The 27,470-nt window shown below is 42.8% G+C and overlaps 1 protein-coding gene across 1 annotated transcript in view; it reads left to right on the top strand.

The window, feature by feature from the left end:
• ENOX1 (ecto-NOX disulfide-thiol exchanger 1) overlaps positions 1-7,294 on the top strand; it is a 296,602-nt gene extending 289,308 nt beyond the window's left edge. The window contains exon 15 of the mRNA XM_052649997.1: positions 6,889-7,294. Within this exon, the coding sequence (XP_052505957.1) occupies positions 6,889-7,020 (132 nt within the window). The 3' untranslated portion in view covers positions 7,021-7,294. The remainder of the gene's footprint in view (positions 1-6,888) is intronic.
• Positions 7,295-27,470: the final 20,176 nt, after the last annotated feature.

Below are 27,470 nucleotides of genomic sequence, written 5' to 3'. Positions count from 1 at the left end.
ATCCTAAAGGAGATCAGTCCTGAGTGTTCATTGGAAGGACTGATGTTAAAGCTGAAACTCCAATAGTTTGGCCACCTGATGTGAAGCAATGACTCATTTGAAAAGGCCCTGATGGTGGGAAAGATTGAGGGTAGGAGGAGAAGGGGGTGACAGAGGATGAGATGGTTGGATGGCATCACCGACGCAATGGACATGGGTTTGGGTGGACTCCAGGAGTTGGTGATGGACAGGGAGGCCTGGTGTGCTGTAGTTCATGGGGTCACAAAGAGTTGGACACGACTGAGCGACTGAACTGAACTGAACTGTGGCTAGAACTTCCAAAACTATGTTGAATAGAAGTGGTGAGAGTGTATACATCCTCTTCTTGTTCCTGATCTGAGAAGAAATGCTTTCAAGAATTTCACCACTGACTATGATGTTAGCCGTGGGTTTGTCATAAATGGCCTTTATTATGTTGACGTATGTTCCGTCTGTGCCCACTTTCTGGAGAGTTTTTATCATAAAAGAAGGTTGAATTTTTTCAGAATGTTTTTCTGCACTTCATGTGGTTTGTATTCTTCAATTTGTTCATAACTTATTGACCAGAGACATGTTATTATAAAACATTATTGAGATATTTTAATGTTCACTTACATAAAAATCACCAGCAATAGGTGTTAGTTCCTGCAAAAATCCCCCAGGCAATAATGTGTTAATATGGTGTATCATACTGATACGTACTGTGGATATTGAAAAACCATTGCATCCCTGGGATAAATCCCATTTGATCATAGTGTACGATCCTTTTAATGTACTGTTGGAGTTGGTTTGCTAGTATTTTGTTGAGAATTTTTCCATCTCTGTTCATCAGTGATACTGGCCTGTAATCTTCTCTTCTGTGGTGTCTTTGTCTAACTCTGGTATCAGGTTGATAGTGGCCTTGTAGAATGAGTTAAAGAGTGTTCCCTCTCTTGAAATTCTTTGGACAAGTTTCAGAAGAACAGGTATTAACTCTTCCAAAGTGTTTGAAAGTAGTCTGTGAAGCCACCTGCTGCTGGACTTTTGTTGTTGAGAGTTTTTAAATTACTGATTCAATGTCAGTACTGGCAATTGGTCTATTATTTTCTATTCCATCCTGGTTCAGTCTTCGGAGATTTTCTTTTGACTTTCTATGAATTTGTCCATTTCTTCTAATCTGTGCGTTTTACAGGTGTAGGGCTTCGAAGGTGGCTCAGCTGATAAAGAACCCACCTGCCAGTGCAGGAGGCATAAGAGACAAAAGTTCGATCCCTGGGTTGGGGAGATCCCCTGGAGAAGGGCATGGCGACCCACTCCACTATTCTTGCTTGGAGAATCCCATGGCCAGAGGAGCCTGGTGGGCTACAGCCCTTAGGGGTTCCCACAGAGTCAGACATGACTGAGGTGACTTAGCACATAGTAACTTGTAATAGCCCTTTATGATCATTTGTATTTCTATGGGGACAGTTTGACTTCTCCTTTTACATCTCTGATTTTATTGACCTGTGTGCCCTCTCTTTTTTTTCTTGATGAGTCTGCCAAAAGGTTTATCAATTTTGTTTATTCAAAGAACCAGCTTTTAGTTTGATCTTTTCTGCTGTTTTTTTAGTCTCTATTTCATTTATTTCTGATCTTATTTCTCTCCTCCTACTAGCTTTGGGTTTTATTTGTTCTTCTTGCTCTAGTTGCTTTAGGTATAAGGTTAGGTTGTTTGAGGTTTTTCTTGCTTCCTGATATAAGACTGTATTGCTATAAACTTCCCTCTTAGAACGGCTTTTGCTGTGTCCCGTAGGTTTTGAATTATTGTGCTTTTGTTTTCATTTGTCCCTAGGTATTGTTTTATTTTTGATTTCTTCAGTGACCCATTGGTTGTTTAGAAGCATGTTGTTTAGCCTCCACATGATTGTGTTTCAGCTTTTTTGTTTTTGGAAATTGATTCAAATTGCATAGTGCTGTGCTCAGAAAAGATGCTTGATATGATATCAATTTTCTTAAATTTACTGAAGCTTACTTTGTGCCCAGCATGTGATCAGTCCTAGAGAATGTTCCAGAACTTGAGAAGATTGTGTATTTGATTGCTTTTGAATGAAATGCTCTTGATATTCAACTAAGTCCAAATGGTAAAAACGTGTCCTTTAAGGCCTCTACTTCCTTATTGATTTTCTATCTGGATGATCTGTCCAATGATGAAAGTGGGGTATTAAAAGCCCTCAACCGTTATTATGTTACTATCAGTTTCTTCTATGTCTGTGAACATTTGCTTTATATATTGAGGTGCTCCTATGTTGGGTGCAGATATATATAGTTACAACTGTTATATCTTTTCTTGGATTGATCCCTTGATGATTATGTAGTGTCCTTCTTTGTCTCTTGTAACATGCTTTTTATTTTAAAGTCTATTTTGTACAATATGAGTATTCCTACTCTAGCTTTCTTCCAATTTCCACTTGCATGGAATATCTTTTTCCATCCCCTGACTTTCAGTCTGCATATGTCTCTAGGTCTGAAGTAGGTCTCTTATAGGCAGCATATAAATGGGTCTTGTTTTTGTATTTAGCCAGTCCATAGCTTTTGGTTGGATCCTTTTATCTATTTACATTTAACGTAGTTATTGATATGTATGTTCTTACTGCCATTTTGTTAATTGTTTTGGATTTGATTTTGTAGGTGATTTTCCTTCTTTTATTCTCTTAACGTATGATTTGATGGCTATCTTTGCTGTTGTGTTGGGATTCATTTTTCTTTTCTGCCTAAAAATATATATTATAGGTTTTTTTTTTATTGGCAGTTACCATGAGGTTTTGATATACAACATTCTGTATACACACACACATACATGTATATATACACATACACATGATTATTTTAAGTTGATCTCTTAATTTCAAATGCATTTCAAATATCCTGATTTGCACTCTCCTCTTCTATTACTAGTTTAGGGATCATAGTTGTGTGTGGATGATTTCCTATCTTTGCTGTTGTTTGCCTTTACTGGTGAGCTTTCCCATTTCATAATTTTCTTGTTTCTGCTGCTGCTGCTGCTAAGTCACTTCAGTCGTGTCCAACTCTATGCGACCCCATAGACAGCAGTCCACCAGGCTCCCCATCCCTGGGATTCTCCAGGCAAGAACACTGGAATGGGTTGCCATGTCCTTCTTCAATGCATGAAAGTGAAGTCGCTCAGTTGTGCCCAACTCTTAGTGACCCCATGGACTGCAGCCCACCAGGCTCTTCCGTCCATGGGATTTTCCAGGCAAGAGTACTGGAGTGGGGTGCCATTGCCTTCTCCATTTCTTGTTTCTAGTTGTGGCCTTTTCCTTTCCACCTACTGGAGTTCTTTTAGCATTTCTTATAAAGCTGGTTTGGTGGTGCTGAGTTCTTTTGGCATTTGCCTGTCTATACAGCTTTGGATTCCTCTGTCAGATCTGAATGAGTGCCTTGCTGGGTCGAGTATTCTCACTTGTAGGTTTTTCCATTCATCACTTTAATTATATCATGCCACTCCCTTCTGACCTGGAGTTTCTGCTGAAAAAAAATTAGCTGATAAACTTATGGGGATTCCTGTGTGTGTCATTTGTTGCTTTTCTCTTGTTGACTTAATATTTTTGTCAGTTTGATTAGTATACATCTCGGTGTGCTGTTCCTCCTTGGGTTTATCCTGCCTGGGACTTTCTTACTGGATTTTCCTTCCCCATGTTAGGGAAGTTTTCAACTATTATCTCTTTGAATATCTTCTCAGGCCCTAGGCCTTCTGGAACCCCTATCATGCAAATGTTAGTACATTTGATGTTGTCCCAGAGATCTCTTAAACTGTCCTCTTTTCATTCTCTTTTTCCTTATTCTGTTCTGTGGCAGTGATTTCCATGACTTTCTTCCAGCTCACTTATCTGTTCTTTTGCCTCGTTTTTTTCTGCTATTGATTCTACTTTTTTCATCTCAGTTACTGTATTCATCAACTCTTGTTCTTCTTTATATTTTCTAGCTCTTCATTAAAAACTTGTAACTTCTCACTCTGCACTCATTCTTTTCCTGAGTTCTTGGATCATCCCTACCGTCATTACGCTGAACTCTTTCTTGGGTGGATTGCCTATCTCCAGGTCACTTAGTTGTCCTTCTATGGTTTTATTTTGTTTCTTCATCTGAAACATATTCCTCTACCATCTCACTTTGTCTCAATTTCTAACTGTATGCTGTAACAACTCAGTCACTCAGTCATGTCCGACTCTTTGTGACCCCATGGACTACACCACGCCAGGCTTCCCTGTTCTTCACTATCTCCCTGAGTTTACTCAAACTCATGTCCATCGAGTCTGTGATGCCATCCAACCATCTCGTCCTCTGTCACCTCCTTCTGTCCTCAGTCTTGCACAGCATCAAGGTCTTTTTCCAGTGAGATGGCTTTTCACATCAGGTGGCCAAATATTGGAACTCCAGTTCAGCAGCACATTTTTATGTAAGTGGAAAGTTATGTTTCTCGACTTTGGAGAAGTGGCATTGTATAGGGGCTGTCCTTCATGTCCCAGCAGTACACGCCCCCTCTTGTCATCTAAGGGCCAGCGACCAGCTGGTCCCAGGGTAGGCTCTGGTCTGCATTTGCTGACTTAGTTCCACGCATTACTGGAATGTAGTTCTCTTGCTTTGGGGTGTCTTGCCCCCGTGATGGGTGAGGCTGGTCTAGAGGTTTATCCAGGCTTCCTGATGGGAAGGGCTGGTACACGCCCACTGGTGGGTGGGGCTGTGGCAAGGGGCGTGTCTAACGGTGGCTGCGTGCTCAGAAAGTCTTTAGGCAGCCAGTCTGCTGATGGGTGGGGCTGTGTTCCCACCATGGTGGTTGTTTGGCCCAAGGTGTCCCAGCACCAGAGCCTGCAGGCTTTTGGGTGGGGCCAGGTCTTGGCTCCAAAATGGCAGCCTCCAGGAGCGCTCACACAGATGAACAGTCCCCAGCACTTCTGCCACCAGTGTCTGTGTCCCCACGTTGAGCCCCAACTGCCCCCTGCCTCCCCTGGGAGACCCTCCAAGACCAGCAGGTGGGTCTGGCCCAGGCTCTTACAAAGTCACTGCTTTTGCCCTGGCTCTTGGAGTACACAAGACACTGGGTAAGCCCTCCAAGAGTGGAGTTGCTGTTTACCCCAGTCCTGTGGAACTTCTGTGCTCAAGCACTAGTGGCTTTCATAACCAAATGCTCTGGGCGTGCCTCCTCCTAATGCCAGAACCCAAGGCTAAGGAGTCTGACATGGGGCTCAGAATTCTCACTCTTGTGGGAGACCTTCTGCTGTATATGTCTTCTCCAGTTTGTGGGTCACCCACCCAGGGGGTAATGGGATTTGACTATATCACACGTGCACCCCTTTTACCTTTTCGTTGAGTTTCTTCTTTACATCTTTGGATTAGAATATCTTTTTTGGTAGGTTCAAGTCTTTTTTTTTTTATCAGTGGTGGTTCAGCAATGGGTTGGGATTTTGGTGTGCTTATGTGAGGAAGTGAGCTCAAGTTCCTTCTATTCTGCCATCAGCATGATGAATAAACTCTTAATTACTGATTTTTTTTTAAACCAGTGCCATATCAACAGGCACAACAGCACCCCTTCACAGCGATGATGATGAAGTCTAATTGTACATCCATTACAGAACTGTCTTCAGCACTAACAGGGCAACCTCTGGGGTTCTGAGTGATGCAGGGTGCCCCAGCAACACTGGCAGGGGTCCTTGTCCAGGTTCTAGAAGCTGTGTTCCCTGAATTATGGCTCTCTACCTCTCTCTTCAAAGTCAGCCATAGCAAGACGGACTTCCTTCTAACCGTGCATCCATCTAGTTTGATCCAGTATTTTGTTTTAAATTTTGTCTCTATTATTCATCAAAGATATATGCTCAGACGCTAAGTTGTGTCTGACTCTTTGCAACCCCGTGGCCTGTAGCCCACTGGGCTCCTCTGTCCGTGAGATTCTCCCATCAAGAATACTAGAGTGGGGTGCCCTTTCGTTCTCCAGGGAATCTTCCCGACCCAGGGACTGAACCTGCGTCTCTTATATCTCCTGCATTGGCAGGGAGATTTACTACTAGTACCACATAGGAAGCCCCAGATATTGGCCTATAATTTTTTTGATTTTGTCTTATTCTGGTATCAGGTGATGGTGGCTTCCTATAACAACTTTGGGAATATTCCTTCTTCCGCCTGTTGGAAGAGTTTGAGAAGGATCTGTGTAGTTCCTTTGTGTGTTTGGTAGAATTCCCCAGTGAAGCCATCTGGTCCTGGACTTTGGTTTGCAGGGAGATTTTTTTTTTTTTTTTTTAGTTACAGATTCTATTTCACTTCTAGTGATTTCTCTGTTCAAAGTATCTATTTCTTCTTAACTCAGTTTTGGTGGGTTGTATAGTTGCTAGAAACTTGTCCATTTCTTATAGGTTGTCCAGTTGGTTGGCATATAATTATTCCTAGTTCTCTTACATTTTTGTATTTCTGTGGTATCAGTTGTTTTGGTCTCTCTTAATCGTTAACTGGAAAGTATCCAAGGTGGTGCTATTGGTAAAGAACCCGCCTACCAATGCAGGAGACATAAGAGAGGCGGGTTCGATCAGGAAGATCAGAGGTCAGGAAGATCCCCTGGAGAGTCCCCATGGACAGAGGAACCTGGCAGACTACAGTCCACTGGGTCACAAAGAAGTCAGACACGACTGAAGCAACTTAGGGCGCACACACACACACACACACACAGTATCTATACAGTGATTGTACCATGAAAAAATAACGAGGTCTTATTTGCCGAGCATTTCTGTTGTGTCCAAAGCTGTGCTAAGCCTGTAGTCTTCACACATCCTTACTGAATGCTGTTATTCCCACTTTCTGTGACTTACAGAGACTATCCCCAAAGTGACTTTCCTTCCTTTCTAACAGATATCTGCAAACGAAATCGAAATGCTTTTGATGAGGTTGCCACGCATGTTTAAACAGGAATTCACAGGCGTGGGAGCAACGCTGGAAAAAAGGTGGAAGTTGTGTGCCTTTGAAGGAATTAAAACTACCTAACTGTGAAAAGCGATGAAATCTCTGGACGAAACTGCCTGAACCCGGTCAGGGCTGTGCCACGTGAGCCCAGGAGGTTTGGGGCAGGTCCAACGCGGGACCTTTATGGAGCCGTCAGAGCCTGACTGTAGTTACATCTGTGGCGTTCTCTTGTGAGTGGAAATGTAATTGTGTACCAGTTCCCTAAAACAAAGCTTCATACTGTGACAGATCTGTTTGCTATGAAAACCAATGATTCCACAGTCATAGTGATGGCAGAACCCTAAAATATGCTACATTTGAGACTAGCTCACCAAGCAGAATATTTAAATAATGGTGTAGCAATGGTCGTTGCTAGGCTACAAAGCTGTATATGTAATGTATAGCTGAAATCATTCAATGACATTTTCCTGAAAGTCTTTCTGTTTTAGTAAAAAAGAAAAAAGAAAGAAAAAAAGTAATTTTACAGTAAGGAAAAAAAATCATACCAAAAGAAAACTTGAATATGTGTCTGAACAGTTATTGTATTTTGTAAATTAAGTTATATGCTGTTCTAGGGACTTTTGCCTTATTGAAGAGGCAGAAAATGTGATTGGACTCCTTGAGAATGCTTTATCAAGAATATTATTTTTCTAATGTAACAATCCTCCATCATACATTCTTTTAACATGGACTGCATAACAATTTTCATAAAATGTAAATAGAAGAAAAACTAGTGCTACTGTCTTGTACTTGGTATGTAATATTCAGGTTTATGCATCAAAATAAACATTCAGTAAATATTGCTGTTACAAATTTTATAGCAAAGATATTAATTTTTTTCAATAAATATGACTTCTACCATATTGGTTTTGCAAATTATTCTCTGATGTATTTTAAGACATATTTTTCACATTATTCAATCCCATCTCATAGCCCATTATTTTTAAATGATTAAATGCATGAGTGACATGAAGAGACCAAACATTTCAGACAAATATATAAAAATCATAAAGTGGAAAGTACTCAGAAAAGATTCTATAGCATTAGAATGGATATTATTTGAAAATGCCAAGATATGACAGCCGAATATAATCAATATAAATTTCATGTTTGTTTTGTGTCCTCATGCATAGCAACAAAGTAGCCAGTTACTTGCTATTATTAATTCCTGGGTTTATTATTTGTATCTTTTCCAGAAAACATACAAGTTAGGAAAAGAATTTAAAAATGCACACGTCAACAATTTTGAGAAAATTTAGGTTTCCCTTCTTTAAATGTAAGTAGAATAGAGCTTTCACTTGTATTTCCCTCCTGTTCCCTTACATGAGAATCACAAAAAAGCAAGTATTCAAGATACTGATTGATTTTAAATGAAACACTTTTTAGGAAGACAGCTGAACAGTGAATGTTATTTAAAATTCCAAAAAGACATTCATAATTTCCTGTTGGACATTATTGTCCTCCGGCTCTTTTTATTGAGTCCTGATAAATTAAGATTCTTATTCGTGCCTCCCATAAATATCTACACAGATATTCAGGCTCAGTGCTGACACCATGAATATGCAGCTGAGTAAGAAAGGAACCCCCACCTCCACCCCATCCAATGAACTCAGAGTTCAGTGGGGAAAAGAAATTTTCCCAAAAGTGTCTATATGATGTGAACCATGTGACAGGAAAGATGTGCTAATGGAGCCACGATCCAACCTAAATATCAATGTCATATTAATGCTGAAACACTTGCAGTCTCGCCACTACCATCTGTCAGTGCCCACCACCACCACCATCCATGTTTCAGTCAGGAGACAAATAAGGATACAACAATCTGAAAGGGGACCTCCTTATTTACAGATAGCGTTACCATAAAATAGAAGACCTAAGAGGTTCACCTGAAAGAGAAAAGATGAATTCAGTCACGTGGCAGCTAAAGACAACATCTAGTAGGGGCCCAAAGAAGTACCATAATCTAGACCATCTGCAAGCTGAAAACCTGGTCGATGTTTTCAAGTGTGATTGCCTGCAGTCACTTTAGCCTGAGGATACACTGCACAGGGCAGACCCCAACTTACGGCTTCTGCTCAGGAGAGGAGTTGGCATGACCTCATGTTAGATCTGACATAAGACACCGCTTTCTGACTTCAATTATGTGAATGGCTTATTTTTGCCAGAAAAAAAAAAAAAACTTCTGAATTATTTCACATGCGTGCTGGTTTCAGATAGGACTTTAAAGGTCACCTGGGGAAGGAAATGGCGTTGGTACCTCTCAGGGGCATCTTCCTGTCTGTCAACCCGTCCTCCCTAATCCTTGGGATAATCCTATTTAAAAAGACAGTGTTATTGTCCTCATTTGTCACACAAGGAGAAGGAGGCTCACACGTGCTAACAATCTGGCCAAATCTGCACGGTTAGACAATTCTGAATACAGGGTTTGAAACCAGGACCCAATGACTCCAAAACACGTTGTTCTTTTTACTATCCCATGCTTCTTAGTCTATCCCCACTCCTCCCATGAGCTCAGTGCTCACGCAGGGCCTTCAGATCACCGCTTTTACTCTCCTTTATTCTCCTCCATCCCCTGTACATGCATACAGGTGGGAAGACCTTTCTCTCCTAAACCCACCCAGTAACAAATCATCGTTCTTGGATTCTGAGAAGAAGCAAGATGTTGAAAGTTTGGAAATCTTGTTACCTGGCCCCGATGGGTCTTTCTGGATTGCTTTCTCACTGCTCCCCTAAATAAGACTAATAAGTTTTTGTCTTTTGGCTTTTGTTCATATCTATCTATCCAAAGGGAAATACTTTTCCTGAAACCGCCTTCCAATACAGGAGACGTAAGAGACGCAGGTTTGATCCCTGGGTCAAGAAGATCCCCAGGAGAAGGAAATGGCAACCCACTCCAGTATTCTTGCCTGGAGAATCCCATGGACAGAGGAGCCTGGCGGATTACAGTCCACAGGGTTGCACAGAGGTGGACACGACTGAAGTGACCAAGTCTGTATACATGCACTACTTGTCACAATTCTACAAGCTTTAAGAGGAAAACACAAAGCCTCTCCTCAGCCATGAAACTTTTCTCCATCCCCCAGAAGTCGTTTCTCCTGCCTCTGTATGACCGTCATCCACACGGACGATTTCTTAAGGCACTAACTCCCCAGCGGTCTTTGCCTCATCTCCTTATTAGATCACAGGCTCTTTGAGGGATCCAAAGCGCCTCATTTACTCTGAATATTTCTCAAAGTGATGTTACTTATAAATATTTAGAATGCAAGATAGAGAAAGAACCAAGATGTTTTTCTGCCTCCAGAGACCCATTTGCTTAGACACAAAAGAAAAAAATTACAAAATATTTTAAAAGGCTGCAAATATTTTAGATCCGAGATTCCAAGACAGAAAGTGTGAGTAATAATATACTGTATGGTATGGAAATACAAGAAGCAACCCAGTTCCTTCTTAAGGTTGAAACCCAAATCAGTTAGCAACTCTTCGATGAAGCCCTGATCGCCAGGATCCTCTCCTGAGTTCCCACTGCTTCTGCAGTATGTTCCTACTGCGGTCTGAGTTCTGTTTGTAACCATTTATGGATGGAGCTGTCTCTCCCACATCCTGCAGGCTGCAGACCTCCCTTACTCAACCCCCTAGGCCCGCAGACTGACATGACATACCATGACTTTTAAGCATTTATCGACTAAACGGACCCAACGAATGAAAGAAAAGCCCACATGGGAATTTTCTGAATTTGTTGAATCAAATCATATTGAGGTATTAGGCCCAATAAAGAATAAAGGCTAGACCTTTCTTCTTCTCAGCTGTAAGATCCTGGCAGAATTCTTTTTTAACACATTATTCACCAGAGACATTTTAATACATCTTTTGTTATACCTGAATGTTACTGACTGTACACATTTAAATATGCACTTACATAACAAATTACTGACCACAGGCATTAGTTTCTGCAAAAATCCCCTGTACATGCATACATATAATATGGCAGTAATATGTTAATTTTTTTTACTGTGGGAAAATACACATAACGTTTATACTTTGAACCATTCATAATTGTATGAATCAGTGGCATTAAACACATTCACAATGGTGACACAGCTAGTCACCACTGTATAACTTTTTCATCATCCTCAACAAAAACTTTAATACACCCATTAAACAATAACTCCCTATCCCCTCTCCTTCCAGCCCCTCTTCTACATTATGTCTCTTTGAATGTACCTAGTCTTATGTATTTCACTTAGCTGAATGTCTTCCAGATTCATCCATAGCATGTGTCAGAATTTCATTGCTTTCTGAGGCTGAATAATACTTTGTTGTATGAGAACTCTCCGTGCTGGCTTAAGTACCTGTTATCTGTTGCAGCAAGGAAAAGTCCCTTGTCTACGTTTGAAAGTACTTAAGTACTTTTAGTAAATACCACATCAAAAACAACATTTGCAAGTGTAGAGACATTTGCTTCCATCTAGATAAACCTCCTTTTCATTGAGGGTAATAAAAATGAAATGACAAAAGTAGAAAATGTTGGTAGTAATTGTGTAGGAAAAGACTGTTTCAACAAATATCCATGCAACAAATGTGATATGTGATGAGTTGTTTTCTCATGGTAAGGGTTGGGGATGTTTCACTTTGAGGGTTTTTTTAAATCCATTTTCTAAAAATGGGTGCTGTGTTTGTTTCACTCAATAAAAGACATTTTATCCCAAAACTGTAAGAACTATTTTACCATAATACTCATAGTTTCTCCTCACAAACTGAGAAAATAAAGAGATGTTAGAGTCCTAAAATCTTATAGCTTGGCTCACTTTATATCAAAATGGTGAAAGGTTCACATGTATATTCAATCAGTCTGTCATTAGTATCTGAATAAACTATAACTTTCACAAGCAGCATACCAAACATAAACATTTCAGAGTTAAACAACTTATTATGAATGTGTTTATATATTAGATCACTAAAAATATTGTGTTTCTAGTTCCACCAACTCCAATTCCCCTCTTCTGCTCTCAGAAACTGGATTTTTTTTTTTTTAATGTCTGGGCTTTAGACACCTGACAGTTTCTCATACTAGGAGAGTGTTCACTCTCTGTGGAGTCAAGTCCAGCCCCAGCCCTCACTGGGTCTGTTACTAAGCCGCGTTACTTAACCCCAGAGAGGTGCTAGCCCCACATTCGTGATACACTAATGTTAACACTTATGTCAAAGTATCACCATGATTGATTCAATAAGACAGCATGCATAAAACACCCAGATCGGAGCCAGGGAGACTGAAGTCACTGGTCTCTTCAAAAACTGAACTTAAGGGTGGCCCTCTGGCTCAGTGGTAAAGAATCCGCCTGCCAATGCAGGAGCCGCGGGTTCGATCTCTGATCAGGGAAGATTCCACATGCCATGCAGCAACTAAGGCTGTGGGCCACAACTACTGAGTCTGTTCTCCAGAGACCAGGAGCCGCAACAACTAAGCCTGTGTGCTGCAGTGAAGACTGCATGCCCTGGAGCCCGTCCTCCGCAACAAAAGAAGCCACTGCGATGCAAAACCTGCACACTGCAACTAGAGAGTAGCCCCCAATTGCATGGGGAAGACTAGAGATCTCTTCAAGAAAATTAGAGACACCAAGGGCACATTTCATGCAAAGATAGGCTCGATAAAGGACCGAAAACGTATGGACCTAACAGAAGCAGAAGATATTAAGAAGAGGTGGCAAGAATACACAGAAGAACTCTACAAAAAAGATCTTCATGACCCAGATAATCATGATGGTGTGATCACTCACCTAGAGCCAGACATCCTGAAATGTGAAGTCAAGTGGGCCTTAGGAAGCATCACTACAAACAAAGCTAGTGGAGGTGATGGAATTTCAGTTGAGTTATTTCCAATCCTGAAAGATGATGCTGTGAAAGTGCTGCACTCAATATGCCAGCACATTTGGAAAACTCAGCAGTGGCCACAGGACTGGAAAAGGTCAGTTTACATTCCAATCTCAAAGAGAGGCAATGCCAAAGAATGTTCAAACTACCGCACAATTGCACTCATCTCACACGCTAGTAAAGTAATGCTCAAAATTCTCCAAGCCAGGCTTCAGCAATATGTGAACCGTGAACTTCCAGATGTTCAAGCTGGTTTTAGAAAAGGCAGAGGAACCAGAAATCAAATTGCCAACATCCGCTGGATCATAGAAAAAGCAAGAGAGTTCCAGAAAAACATCTATTTCTGCTTTATTGACTATGCCAAAGCCTTTGTGTGGATCACAATAAACTGTGGAAAATTCTGAAAGAGATGGGAATACCAGACCACCTGACCTGCCTCTTGAGAAACCTGTATGCAGGTCAGGAAGCAACAGTTAGAACCGGACATGGAACAGACTGGTTCCAAATAGGAAAAGGAGTACGTCAAGGCTGCATATTGTCACCCTGCTTATTTAACTTATATGCAGAGTACATCATGAGAAATGTTGGGCTGGATGAAGCACAAGCTGGAATCAAGATTGCTGGGAGAAATATCAATAACCTCAGATATACAGATGACACCACCCTTATGGCAGAAAGTGAAGAAGAACTAAAGAATCCCTTGATGAAAGTGAAAGAGGAGAGTGAAAAAGTTGGCTTAAAGCTCAACATTCAGAAAACGAAGATCATGGCATCTGGTCCCATCAATTCCTGGCAAACAGAGGAAACAGTGGAAACAGTGTCAGACTTTATCTTTTTGGGCTCCAAAATCACTGCAGATGGTGGTGACTGGAGCCATGAAATTAAAAGACGCTTACTCTTTGGAAGGAAAGTTATGATCAACCTAGATAGCATATTCAAAAGCAGAGACGTTACTTTGCCAACAAAGGTCCATCTAGTCAAGGCTATGGTTTTTCCAGTGGTCATGTATGGATGTGAGAGTTGGATTGTGAAGAAAGCTGAGCACTGAATAATTGATGCTTTTGAACTGTGGTGTTGGAGAAGACTCTTGAGACTCCCTTGGACTGCAAGGAGATCCAACTTTCCATTCTGAAGGAGATCAGCCCTGGGTGTTCTTTGGAAGGAATGATGCTGAAGCTGAAACTCCAATACTTTGGCCACCTCATGTGAAGATCTGACTCATTGGAAAAGACTCTGATGCTGGGAGGGATTGGGGGCAGGAGGAAAAGGGGACAACAGAGGATGAGATGGCTGGATGGCATCACTGACTCGATGGACATGAGTTTGAGTGGACTCCGGGAGTTGGTGATGGACAGGGAGGCCTGGCGTGCTGCGATTCATGGGTTCGCAAAGAGTCAGACACAACTGAGTGACTGAACTGAGAGAAAAGCCCACACAGCAACGAAGACCCAGCACAGCCTAAAAATAAATACATTTAGAAATTTATTTTTTAATTTACCCCAATTTAAAAGACAGAACACAGAACTTTAGATACATCATCCCAAGCAAAGTAGGCAAGCCCCTTTCCCTGCTATTTGTCTATTCCTGCCCTTAGGGATAACCAGTCAATAATATGTTTCTAAATATAAGAATAAAATAAGACAAATAATAATACAAGACAGATATAATCATCATCCCCACAAATAGTTTATTAAATATGTACAAATGTAAAATCAACATAAGGAAAATAATTGGAACTCTGGGATTCTCCAGTACTCTTGCCTGGAAAAATCCCATGGACGGAGGAGCCTGGTAGGCTGCAGTCCATGGGATCGCAAAGGGTCAGACACGACTGAGCGACTTCACTTTCACTTTTCACTTTCAGGCATTGGAGAAGGAAATGGCAACCCACTCCAGTGTTCTTGCCTGGAGAATCCCAGGGACAGGGGAGCCTGGTGGGCTGCCGTCTAGGGGGCCGCACAGAGTCGGACACAACTGAAGTGACTTAGCAGCAGCAGCCTGCAAAGAAAGGAGCTCAGTCATGTTCAACTCTTTGTGAGCCCATGGACTGTCCATGGAAGTCTCTGGGCAAGAATACTGGAGTGTGTAGCCACTCCCTTCTCCAGGGGATCTTACTGACCCTGTAATCAAACCAAGTCTCCGCATTGCAGGCAGATTTTATACCATATGAACAACCAGGGAAGCACCCTAACCTGCCAAGACTTTGCAATGCTTTTATGCAAATAGGCAGTCATCATCACAGTGACCATCAGCCAGGAGAAAATCTAGAACCAGAATTCTTTGTAGCAGCTCCCTTTTTACTTATTTGGTTTATTTCCAACAAACAGTAATCAGGATCATATACATTCAACTGTGAAGACATTGTATGGCTCTGGACAAGTATGCAAGGATTAAATAAAGTATTAATTATGTTCTCTTTAACCCAACAGAAACATGGTCAAGAAAAATTATAGCTGTAGCTGGAACATGCCATAGTATTATTTTAAGAGAACATACACATCTATTATAGTTGCTGAGAGAGTCAAAGTAAAGGACTCCAGTAAATCTAGTAATTACAGACGAGTTATATTAATAAAATTAGCTGTTCAGGTCCAAAATTTTAACTCTTTTTGCCTGCTCTCAAAACCATGGAGATACACAAACAGTAAAGCTCAGACGTTTCAACTGCCCATTTCAATAATGTATCGTACAGGGCTATGTAATGGAACGTTCTTACTTCATGGGAAAAACAGACTCATACAAAGAAATTGCAAACGTTTTACAGTAGAAAATGGTACTTTTCTAGACAAAGCAAGAAAGTGGTTAATATACAACAAAAAGTGCGCTGCAGGTAATGAAATGCATTTTTTTTTCTAGCAAATGTATTTATTGTGTGTTGAAAATTGTAATATCTTCCCCTGCACAAAGAAATTCCTATATAAAGCTCGTTTGTTGTTGTAGGGAGTAAAAACTCTTTTTCTCATTTCCTAAAGCAGTCTATCTTAATATCAAGCCCGACACTGTCGAGTTCACTTAAGAAGAGCTACGTGTAGATAAGAATAGGACTGAAGCAGAAACTGGAATATTCCATCTCATCTGCTTTTCATATCTGAGTGAGTGCTATGCAACCCACAACATCTGGTAGCAATCTCTTTTCAGAAAACATTCTTCTTTTCAAAAGAAAAAGCTAAAAATTGGTCAATTTGAGGTTCTCATCAATAAATAAATCTTTTGCCTTTGAATATGTTTATGCATAAGTGCGGGTTTGTCTCTCTTGTATTTTTTTGAGATAGAATGTGAAATATGGGCTGGCAAGTCAAACACTGTCTTCAGATGGGGATAATATATGAACGCCATTGTGGGTCGTTTATTAAACAGACATTGATTGTTACGTCAAATCAACATATCATGTATCATTTTTATGACTTACAATCACAGTAAATCAAGTTTCAAATAGGAAGTGCTTCGAATTCTTAGGATAATTGTCACTTCCTAAGGCTGGGCAAGCAGCTGGGAAGGACTTTGCACCTCAGTATCTGTTCCTTGGGGGCTCCCCCAATGGATCAGTGGTGAAAGAATCCACTTGCAATGCAGGAGACATGGGTTCAATCCCTGGGTCGGGAAGATCCACTGGAGAAAGGAAATGGGAACCCAATTCCAGTATTCTTGCCTGGAAAATTCCAATCCATGGGGTTCGCAAAAGAGTCCGACAAGCTGGGTGACTAAACACCACCACCATCTGTTCCTTGAGCAGATAAAGGTAACTTAGGTTCAATGTCTGCCAAAGAAAAGGCTGTGCGGTGCTATATGCAAGCAAACTGGGTGCCAGAGAACAGACAGCGAAATCTAGACTATGCCCACCTAGAGTCAAGTATTGTATATCGCTGACTTCTACGGGCTGATAAAGGAGGAGCCTCCAGTTTTTGACTCATGGAAGGGGTGGGTCACCTGGTCAGAGGCAGTACAGCAAGATTCCATTTTCTGGAATCATTTCAAGTGAGTGATCACAGGAATGTGACTTGATCTCTGAAATGGGGATGATGTTACCAACCTGTCTCATAGTCTTCCTGTAATTCTTCCCATTATCCGGGACTTACTAGGTCATCTAAGTTCACAGAACTTAGCAGACGTTTTCTATCTCATGGCCTCCACAGTCCACTGCCAATTGGAAAGAATCTCCCCTCAGAGGTCACCACTAACACATCAAGTGGCTTCAGCTTCCTGATTCCTCCTTGGAATCACAAATGCCTTAACACAGCATAACAGGAAATCTCCTGCGGTCCCAAGAGCCTGGTGGACTGTGAGGAGCTAGATCTCGGCCTTCTGAAGAACTCCGCATTCCCGTGGTCTCACTGGGAGGTTTTAGGGACTCCTGAAATCAACGAAGAACCAGTAAAGTTCCTAACTCAAACCAGACCTCTTGGAAGGCAGTCTTGGCAAAGACAAACCTGGTGTGTTTTTTCAAATGTAAAATATTCCAAAGGAAACAGAACAACATCCCGATCTTGGGACTGAGAAAGGACTGGATGTTTTATCCCTGGTCCTTGACCTCCAATAAGAAAGGGACATTTTGGTGGGAGAATCGGAGGAATAAAATCTCTCTTGTGCTTCTCTGCTTCAGATTACAAAGCTGAGCGCCGAAGAATTGATGTTTTTGAACTGTGGTGCTGAAGACTCTTGAGAGTCCCTTGGACTGCAAGGAGATCCAACCAGTCCATCCTAAAGGAGATCAGTCCTGGGTGTTCATTGGAAGGACTAATGCTAAAGCTGAAACTCCAGTACTTTGGCTACGTCATGCGAAGAGCTAACTCATTGGAAAAGACTCTGATGCTGGGAGGGATTGGGGGCAGGAGGAGAAGGGGACAACAGAGGATGAGATGGCTGGATGGCATCACCGACTTGATGGACATGAGTTTGAGTGAACTCTGGGAGTTGGTGATGGACAGGGAGGCCTGGCGTGCTGTGATTCATGGGGTCACAAAGAGTCGGACACGACTGAGTGAACCGAACTGAACTGAGCTGAATGGCAATAGGGATGTTTTAGCTCCTATTTCTCCAGCATCCAGGTTTAAGGGATAACATGGAGGGGGCGGGGAGAAGGGGTAAGGAAACGTTCATTACTGCTGGAAGATTCTCAAACTTGGAGGCACTCAACTCCCGCTTTGTTCTCATTAACCCTTTGGACTCCTGTTTCCTTTTTTCCCATAAGACTTCGTCCTTTCACTGTCTCATGATTCATCAGATCAAGTACAGTGGTACTTTTTAAAGTAAGCTGGGAAGGAGCACCCACCACTGTGCATATATACAGGCACAAATGCACATGTGCACAGATGAGTATTAGTCATATACTAATAAAACCTCACACAGGTATGCACACATCATACAAATGCATTTTTATGTAGCCACATTTACACACATACACTGACACTCAAGCATCTCTGCTACTAGTAATCATTTTTGCCCCCTCAAGTGCTTCCCTCTTCTATCAGCTATTTACTCTTCCCAGGAGGATGATTCACTTAGAGGACAAATAATAGAAGGTGCCATGAATCCCCCTGCTGCTGCCAAGTCACTTCAGTCATGTCGGACTCTGTGCAACCCCAGAGATGGCAGCCCACCAGGCTCCGCCTTCCCTGAGATTCTCCAGGCAAGAACACTGGAGTGGGTTCCCATTTCCTTCTCCAATGCATGAAAGGGAAAAGTGAAAGTGAAGTCGCTCAGTCGTGTCCAACTCTTCGTGATCCCATGGACTGCAGCCCACTGGGCTCCTCCGTCCATGGGATTCTCCAGGCAAGAGTACTGGAGTGGGGTACCATTGCCTTCTCCAACTAACCCCTCTAGATAATGTTAGTAAGTATATGAAACATGCCTTTAAAAGATGATACTGGCCAAAAAAAAAAAAAAAAAAATTGTAGGTGGGTTTACAAAAAAAAATTTACAAAAGAGTCAGAAAAGGCAAGGAAACTGAGCTAGCTAACCTACGAGGACATCAAAGAGCTCTGCTCCAGAGAGGCAATGGAGCAAGGTTCTTATATACACAACAATTCCTGTAGCAAATGAAGACTGTCAACAGCCCTATTCAATGGCTGCCCTGTATCTACCCCTCTTTCCTTGTACTTTTGTAATCTCCTCCCACTTCAACTCTGGACCTGGTCATTCTGCCCTGCTTTTTGGCCAAAGAGATGTTAGCAGAAGCTTGACCAGCACCTGCACATCTCTGCCTGCTCTCTTGCCATGGTTATGAGAGCGCGGCAGGCTAGCTAGAACACAGGATGACTAATATAAGTAATCAAGAGAACGTATCAGAGACAAGTACATTTCAGCCTTAATGTGAACCAGCAGATTTGCGAGCTAATTAAATGGCTGTTTCAAGCCACTGAATTTTGGGGTGACTTGTTATGCAGCATTATTTGTGGCAACAGATAACTGACACAGAAACTGTAATTTAGAATTAGTGTGCTGTTATAACAGAAGTAAAAAATGAGACAGTGTCTTTGAGAATGGGCAGAAGTGGGAAAAGTAATAAGAAAACTGCTATAAGAGGATGGAAAAAATAGCAACATTGGTTACGCAGTGGCCAAAAACCTGGCAATACCGCCATTTGTTAATTCAGAATATAAGAAATGTACCTACTGAACTTGGGGATTTGAGTAATAACATATCCAGGCAGAACCCTGAAAGTACCAGGGGCTCTCGCTACTCACGTATCAGTGAGGTTCCTACGAGAAATTAGAAGGGTTTGAGAAATAACTGAGGGACTTCCCTGGTGGTGCAGTGGTTAAGAATCCACCTGCCAATGCAGGGAACACAGGTCTGATCCCTGGTCTAAGAAAATCCCACATGCCACTGAGCAACTAAGCCGAAGCCCATGTGTGTGCCTAGGGCCTGTGCTTCACTAAGAGAAGCCACCTCAGTGAGGAGCCCGCCCACCACAAAGACGAGCATCTCCCACTCACCACAACTAGAGAAAGCCCGTGCCCAGCAACAAAGACCCAGCATGGCCAAAAAAATAAACAAAACAAGTTTAAAGGGGCTACAGAAGAAAGGTTAACTTTTTGGTTGGAAAACAATCTCTTGTCTCTTCAATCAGGAAGAGAGTCTCAAAGTAAAATAACGCCTGGGGCAAGGAGCCAAACAAACATTTAAGACCTTTTATTATGACCTCTGAAAGAAACAAAACAGAACCTAGAAGAACCTCTAAGCTAGACAAAAGGACTGGTAGGAGTTTTAAAAGCATTGCCCCCACAGAAACCTCACTTGCCCAAACAGTAATTATGTCTAGACAGAGCTCTAGCTCTAAAAGAATTGTAGGTATTGCTTTCGGCTCATCAGATTTGTAAGAAACCCACACAAACATTGAGGGCACTATATTGGCAAGAGTTCTACCAATTTATCCTAAAAAACCCAGACTGTTGAAAAAGTAACAACATCCCTAGGTTTCTCATTTTCACAAAGAAAAAGCAGGGTTAGAAAACTGTTCAAAGCACCAAGAGGTGACCAGCACAGGCATCCCAGACAGTAGCGCAGAGAGCCACAGAAGACGATGGACTGCAGAGGAGCCCTCGGAGCAGCGCTGAGGCCCAGTCAAGGAATGTTCACCTCCTCTGGAACAGGTGCTCCTGGCAACATTCACAGGACTAGATTTCAGAACTGCTGTGAACTTCTGCCTCATGTAATTTCCATTCATCTTGTGAATGGGATTGTTTGCTATAACTACCCTGTCCTTCCTTACCCTAGTGCATAAGATTTGGGATAAAATAGCTTACCCTTTTCATTCATAGGCCCTTTTTGTCACAAAGAATTTACATCCAGGAGCCACACTTGAACATGTTATACATTTTGAGGCCCTGGAACTTGAGCCTGATGCTGTGATTAAATGACATCATCGGGGCCCTTGGAAGGAAATGGGTAAGTGTATTGTGCACATAGGAATAAAATGAACAGTTGAGAGTGTAGACACTTCACTCCTGTGCCAGTTTCCACTCCAATTTCTATGTCAATTTTCTCCTGTTATACATTAATGGTGATCACAGGTCTGCAGGTGTGTGATTTAAGTTGGGAATTTCTCCTGATCTTGACTGGGCTCACTTGCTTTTTTTTTTGGCTGGGGCTGGGGTGGTGGGTGGGAAGCTGTGCCACACACGCAGCTTGTGGGATCTTAGTTCCCCAACCAGTGATTGATTCACCAGGTTTCTAGTAGTGGAAGCATGGAGTCCTAACCACTGGACCACCAGGGAATTCCCTGACTTGCATGTTTTTTTAAGTCAACTAGCTAATGGCTGGGATCAGGTTTCTGGTGGTAATTGGCTTGAAGCAAACATGTCCCAATGACCTCAACTGTGACAAATCCACTCTCCATAAGTCTCATCCTTCCATCAGAGCAGCCCTAGCATACACTCAGGATGACAAAGAAGCAAGAGAAGAGTGTGACTGATGTCTTCATTATAAAGAGCAGCAAGACAGAAAGCCTTAAAGCACAAAGACTTTCCAGGTCTCTCATTTTCATCACACTTCAGGTCAGTGGCTCAGTCATGTCCAAATCCTTGTGACCCCATGGTCACAGCATGCCAGGCTTCCCTGTCCATCACCAACTCCCAGAGTTTGCTCAAACTCATGTCCATCGAGTCGGTGATGCCATCCAACCATCTCATCCTCTGTTGTCCCCTTCTTCTCCTGCCTTCAACCTTTCCCAGCATCAGGGTCTTTTCCAATGAATCAGTTATTCACATCAGGTGGCCAAAGTATTAGGGTTTCAGCTTTAGCATCAGTCCTTCCAATGAATATTCAGGACTGATTTCCTTTACTAAACACCAATTGGCCAAAATAAGTCACATGACTGAGCCCAGAAACCAGGGGTGGGGGATCAATGCAATCAACCTACCATAATTTCCAAAACTATCTTCCATAAAAACTAGTGCTCCAGAAGATGTTATGAGATATTCCACTAAAAAGAAAGACTTCTATATTCACAAGTTTGTGAAATGCTATTTATTATATCCTTTTGGTAAGTCACTGTACTTACTAACCTATAAAAGGCTCTGAGAATTCCTATGTCTGTTTACCTTGGTTTAACTGGTTTCTCACACATACATTTAGCCAAGAAACACATTAATTAGAGAAAATTTGCTGAAGATACCTTGCAGAACAAGTGCTTCTCGAATCACATTCTGAAAAGCACTGGTCTAAGTTATGAAAATCTGTAATGACTGCATTACAAGAAAGAGCTTTAAGAGACCTAGAAACAGCTTTCATGGGACAGATTAATAAACTGCTTGTGGTAATTATTTTCTTTACTCCCACGCTAGAACTCAAGAGTCAGGAAAGCTAACCAAGCCTCACAGAACGGGAGCGTAAAGCTGGAACACATGTCCACATTGGCCTGACCAAACACCTACCATCTTTTCATCTCCTCACCTGTCAGTGGTAGAACATCCCGCATCACGACAGAGGGCAGGTGAAAGAGCACAGGGTGATAGTCTTGTGGTCAAGAAAGTGTTTTAGTCCTGGTTTTGCCACGGAGCTGTCTTAAAGAGTCACACCCTCCTAAACAGAGTAGACTGGAAACACTGTTCTTTCTGTTCCCTTGAAACTTGAAGACTCTAGAAACATACCTTGATGAATGCCTCTTTGGGACATAAGAATCCTCTGCTGTTTCCTATCTGCCACCATAAAAATGGCCTAAGACTAACTGCCCTGCTATTAATCTGGTCCTGAATATAACAAGTTCATTTTTAATTTGCTTATTTCAATCACTTAAGATATTCAAACTATCCTTCCAGCCTGAAACTCTTCCCATGTGCTTGCTAATTTCCCAGAGAAATCTCCATGATATACTCCAGGGAGGGCATATTAATATTCTAAGGAAATACACTACCTGTACTGCAGACTCTAATTTTAGAACATTCATCACTGAGGGTGGTTTTCTTCTTCCTGTCCTATTTTTTTTTTTTTTTCAGGTTGTCAGCCTGTTGGACTACATTAAGCTGAATGGTGACTTTCCTTTATTACACATTTCTTTCCTGAGGGCCTGCCCTTTGTGAGGAATGGCAGAAGGCCCGGGAAAGGGGAGAATCCACAACCTTTGGCAACTCAAGAGTTTGCCCTCTAACTGGGGAGATAAAGCCTGGAGCTGGAGGAGACGACACAGGAAGTATCGAAAAGGGCGGAAACAAAGTCCCTTTGTCAGGGAAGCTATTGTTCCATCATGAAATCCATCCTGGCTTTACCTCCCCATTGCGATGAGGCAGTGAGGTGAACTGGTCTCAGATCACTTCCTCCAATATCTGGCTGTGCTGTGGTAGTGTCCGTAGCACAGAACTCTGCATTAAATGAACTCCTTTGTCTTGGAGGAAACATTCAAACTACGTTTCAGACTCCTGTTCTCCTGCAGGGCTTCCCTGGTGACTCAGATGGTAAAGAATCTGCCTGCAACGCAGGAGGCCTGGGTTCAATCCCTGGCCCTGAGGGGGGCATGGCAACCCACTCCAGTGTTCCTTCCTGCAGAATCCCATGGATGGAGGAGCTGTGACTCTAGGCCTCTCTGGCCAGCAGTCTGACAGCACAGACCTGGGCGGCCTCCCCTTCCTGGAGGCCTCTAGACCAGGGTGTCTCCACCTCGGCGCTATTCATGGTTTGAGTCGCATAATTGTTCTGAGGCTGCCCTGTGCTCTGGGGGATGCTTGAGTTGCCCCCGCTCAATCGGTCAGCCATGTCCAACTCTGTGTGACCTCATGGACTGTAGCCCGCCACACTCCTCTGTCCATGGGGGTTCTCCAGGCAAGAATGCTGGAGTGGGTTCCCACTTGCTCCTCCAGGAGATCCTCCTGACCCAGGAATCGAACCCACATCTCCTGCACCTCCTGCACTGGCAGGTGCCTTCTTTACCACTGAGCCACCTGGGAAGCCCTAGATGCCCCTGGATGACAATAACACCCCTTACCCCCTACTCCGGAAGTGACAATCAGAACTGACTAGATATTGTCAAATGGCCCCTGAAGGGCAACATCTCTGTTGGCTAAGAACCACTGTTCTAGACTATGAGAAAAACGAAACCGCAATATTTTTTTTTTTTTTGGCTGCACCATGCAGCCTGGATGTGGGATCTTACTTCCCTGACTAGAGTAAACCTGTGACCTCTGCGATGGAAGTCTGGAGTTCCCAACCACTGGACCACCAGGGAATTCCCTATTGTTGTTACTGAAATGGAGACCACCCCTACTATCACCAGGTAACATCCCTGGGAGCCAAGCTTCCTTCCAAGCCTGTAGCCTTGTGTGTAGCTGAGACTTCTCATGGTTGTTCATATGAAACACCTTCATTTGGCAGCTGGTTGGTTCTTTTCCCCATTTATCCTCTACCACTAATAACTTCTGCTGCACAACTCACCAGGTTTTAAAGCTCTTTATCAGGCTTCCAATATGTCGACAACCATCATTCTTGAGCGAACTGGGACAAACTTAAGGGCTAAACTATTGAAGATTCCAGTAGCATGATAGGGTATCACGTTCAGAAAGCTTACTTCTCAACGGTGGTCAGCTTTGGTGATTCACCGAAGCATGCATCATCTCACAGTGAATTCTCTGTGGACTCCTAAGTAAATCTCCCAAGACCTCCCCCTCATCAAGCTGAGGTCCAATTAAGAGTCTTAAAAAGTCTAGGATCCAGTCTCTTCAGCAAGTGATGTTGGGAAAATTGGATGGTCACATGTAAATCAATGAAGTTAGAAACTCCCCTCACCATATACAAAAATAAACTCAAAATGGATAAAGACTTACTCAAAAGACATGAAATCATAAAACTCCTAGAAGAGACCACAAGGAAAACATTCTCTGACATACATCGCACCAATGTTTTCTTAGGTCAGTCTCCCGAGGCAATAGAACTAAAAACAAAAATAAACATGGGACCTAATCAAACTCACAAGCTATTGCACAAGAAAAGAAACCATTTTTAAAAGACAAAAAGGCAACCTAAAATGGGAGAAAATATCTACAAACAGTGCAACCAACAAGGGCTTGATTTCCAAAATATACAAACAGCTCATACAGCTCACCACCAACAACAAAAACAACCCAATTAAAAAATAGAAGCCCTAACTACACAGATCTCAGAAGAAAAAAATATAGTGGCCAACAGGCATATGAAAACATGCTCAACATTGCTAATTCTTAGAAAAATGCAAATGGAAACTACCATGAGATACCACCTCACATTGATCAGAATGGTCATCATTTAAAACTCCGCAAATAACAAATGCTGACAAGGATATAAAGAAAAGAGAACCTTCCTATACTGTTGGTGGGAATGTAAGTTGTTACAGCCACTATGGAAAACAGTATGGAGGTTCCTCAGAAAACTAAAAATAGAGCTACCATATGATCCAGAAATCCCATTCCTGGGCACGTGCATGTGTGCTAAGTCCTTTCAGCCATGTCCAACTCTCTGTGACCCTGTGGATGGTAGCCCATTAGGTCCTCTGTCCATGGGATTCTGCAGGCAAGAATACAGGAATGGGTTGCCACGCCCTCCTCCAGGGGATCCTTCTCAACCCAGGGATTGAACTTGAGTCTCTTGTGTTTCCTGTGTTGACAGGCAGGTTCTTTACCAGTAGTGCCACCTGGGAAGCCCCATTTCCTGGGCATATATCCAGGCAATACTCTAATCCAAAAGGATACATGCACACCAATGTTAACAGCAGCACTATTCACAACAGCCAGGACCTGGAAACCTCAATGCCCATCGACATACACGAATGGATAAAGAAGATGTGGTGCATATACACGACGGAATATCACTCAGCCATAAAAAGGAACACCTTTGCGTCAATTCTTATGAGGCAGATGAACCTAGAGCCTATTACACAGAGTGAAGTAAGTCAGAAAGAGAAAGATGAATATCATATCCTAATGCATATGTATGGAATCTAGAAAGATGGTACCAATGAATTTATTTGCAAGGCAACAATGGAGAAACATAGAGAACAGACTTATGGACATGGAGAGAGGGGAGGAGAGGGTGAGATGTGTGGAGAGAGTAACATGGAAACTTACATTACCATATGTAAAATAGATAGCCAATGGCAATTTGCTGTATGGCTCAGGAAACTCAAACAGGGGCTCTGTATCAACCTAGAGCAGTGGGATGGGGAGGGAGATGGGAGGGAGGTTCAAAAGGGAGGGAATATATGTACACCTATGGCTAATCTATGTTTATGTTTGACAGAAAACAACAGAATTCTGTAAAGCAATTATCCTTCAATTAAAAAAAAAATTTAAAAAAAGATGTGGAGGGGCGGTCCTAAGATGGCAGAGGAATAGGACTAGGAGACCACTTTCTCCCCCACAAATTCATCAAAAGAACATTCAAATGCTGAGTAAAGTCCACAAAACAACTTCTGAATGCTGGCAGAGGACACAGGCACCCAGAAAAGCAGCCCATTATCTTCGAAAGGGGTTAGGAAAAAATATAAAAGACAAAAAAAGAGACAAAAAAGGTAGGGACGGAGCTCCATCCCAGGAAGGGAGTCTTAAAAAGAGAGAAGTTTCCAAACACCAGGAAACGCTCTCACTACTGAGTCTGTGGCGAGCCTTGGAAGCACAGAGGGCAACATAACAGGGAGGGAAAATAAATAAATAATTAAAACCCACAGATTAGGAGCCCAGTGGTTACTCTCCCAGCAGAGAAGCAGTGCAGACGCCTGCATCCGCCACTAGCAAGCGGGGCTGGGCAGGGAGGCGCGGGCTGCATTGCTTAGAGTAAGGATCTGGCCTGGATGCCCCGAGCGCAATCTGAGCAAACTAACTTGGGCTAGCAAACCAGACTGTGGGATAACTACAACGCGAAAAGGCAGCCCTAACCTAAGATACCACCAGGCCCGCGCACAGAACAAAGGGCTGAACAGAGATAGCCAGGTGCAGACCATCCCCCTCTGGTGACAGGCAGCCAGAGCCGGAAGGTGGCAATTGCAGCCCCAGAGAGACATTATCTACAAAATTGTAAGCAGGCTTCTTTGCTAACTGAGACTTCTTGGGGTTCTGGATGGTCAACATCCACCTGAGAAGGTGCGCTGGTTGTACACCCAGAAAACCGAGCAGCAGGGGCGGGGGAGGTGATAAGTTGCAGTGACCGTGCTTGCCAAACACCTCATCACCTGAGCTGCTTGGACCTGGGAAGGGCACAAAACACAGGCCCAACCGAGTCTGTGCCTCTGAGGACTACCCGAGTGCCTGAACCTGAGTGGCTTAGACCTGGGAGGTACATGCAGCCCAGGGCCAGCCTCAGATGGTTCCCAGTGGAGCAACCTAGAGCCTGAGCAGTGTGGGCTGGGAGGGTACACGCACCGTGAGCAGGGGCAGGCCCAGTGTGGCTGAGACACTGCAAGCACACACCAGTGTTATTTGTTTACAGCGTCCCTCCCTCCCCACAGTACGACTGAACAAGTGAGCCTAAAAAAACGTGTCCACCACCACCCCCTTTGTGTCAGGGAGGAAATCAGACACTGAAGAGACCAGCAAACAGAAGAAGCTAAAACAGAGGGAACTGCGTTGGAAGTGACAGGTGCAATAGATTAAAACCCTGTCGTTAGTACCGACTACATAGGAAGGGGCCTATAGAGCTTGAGAAATATAAGCCGGACCAAGGAACTA

The sequence above is a fragment of the Budorcas taxicolor genome, chromosome 12, assembly GCF_023091745.1.
Source record: "Budorcas taxicolor isolate Tak-1 chromosome 12, Takin1.1, whole genome shotgun sequence".
Lineage (NCBI taxonomy): Eukaryota > Metazoa > Chordata > Mammalia > Artiodactyla > Bovidae > Budorcas > Budorcas taxicolor.
The sequence above is the reverse complement of the archived record's forward strand: the minus strand, read 5'-3'. Positions and strand labels throughout refer to the sequence as shown.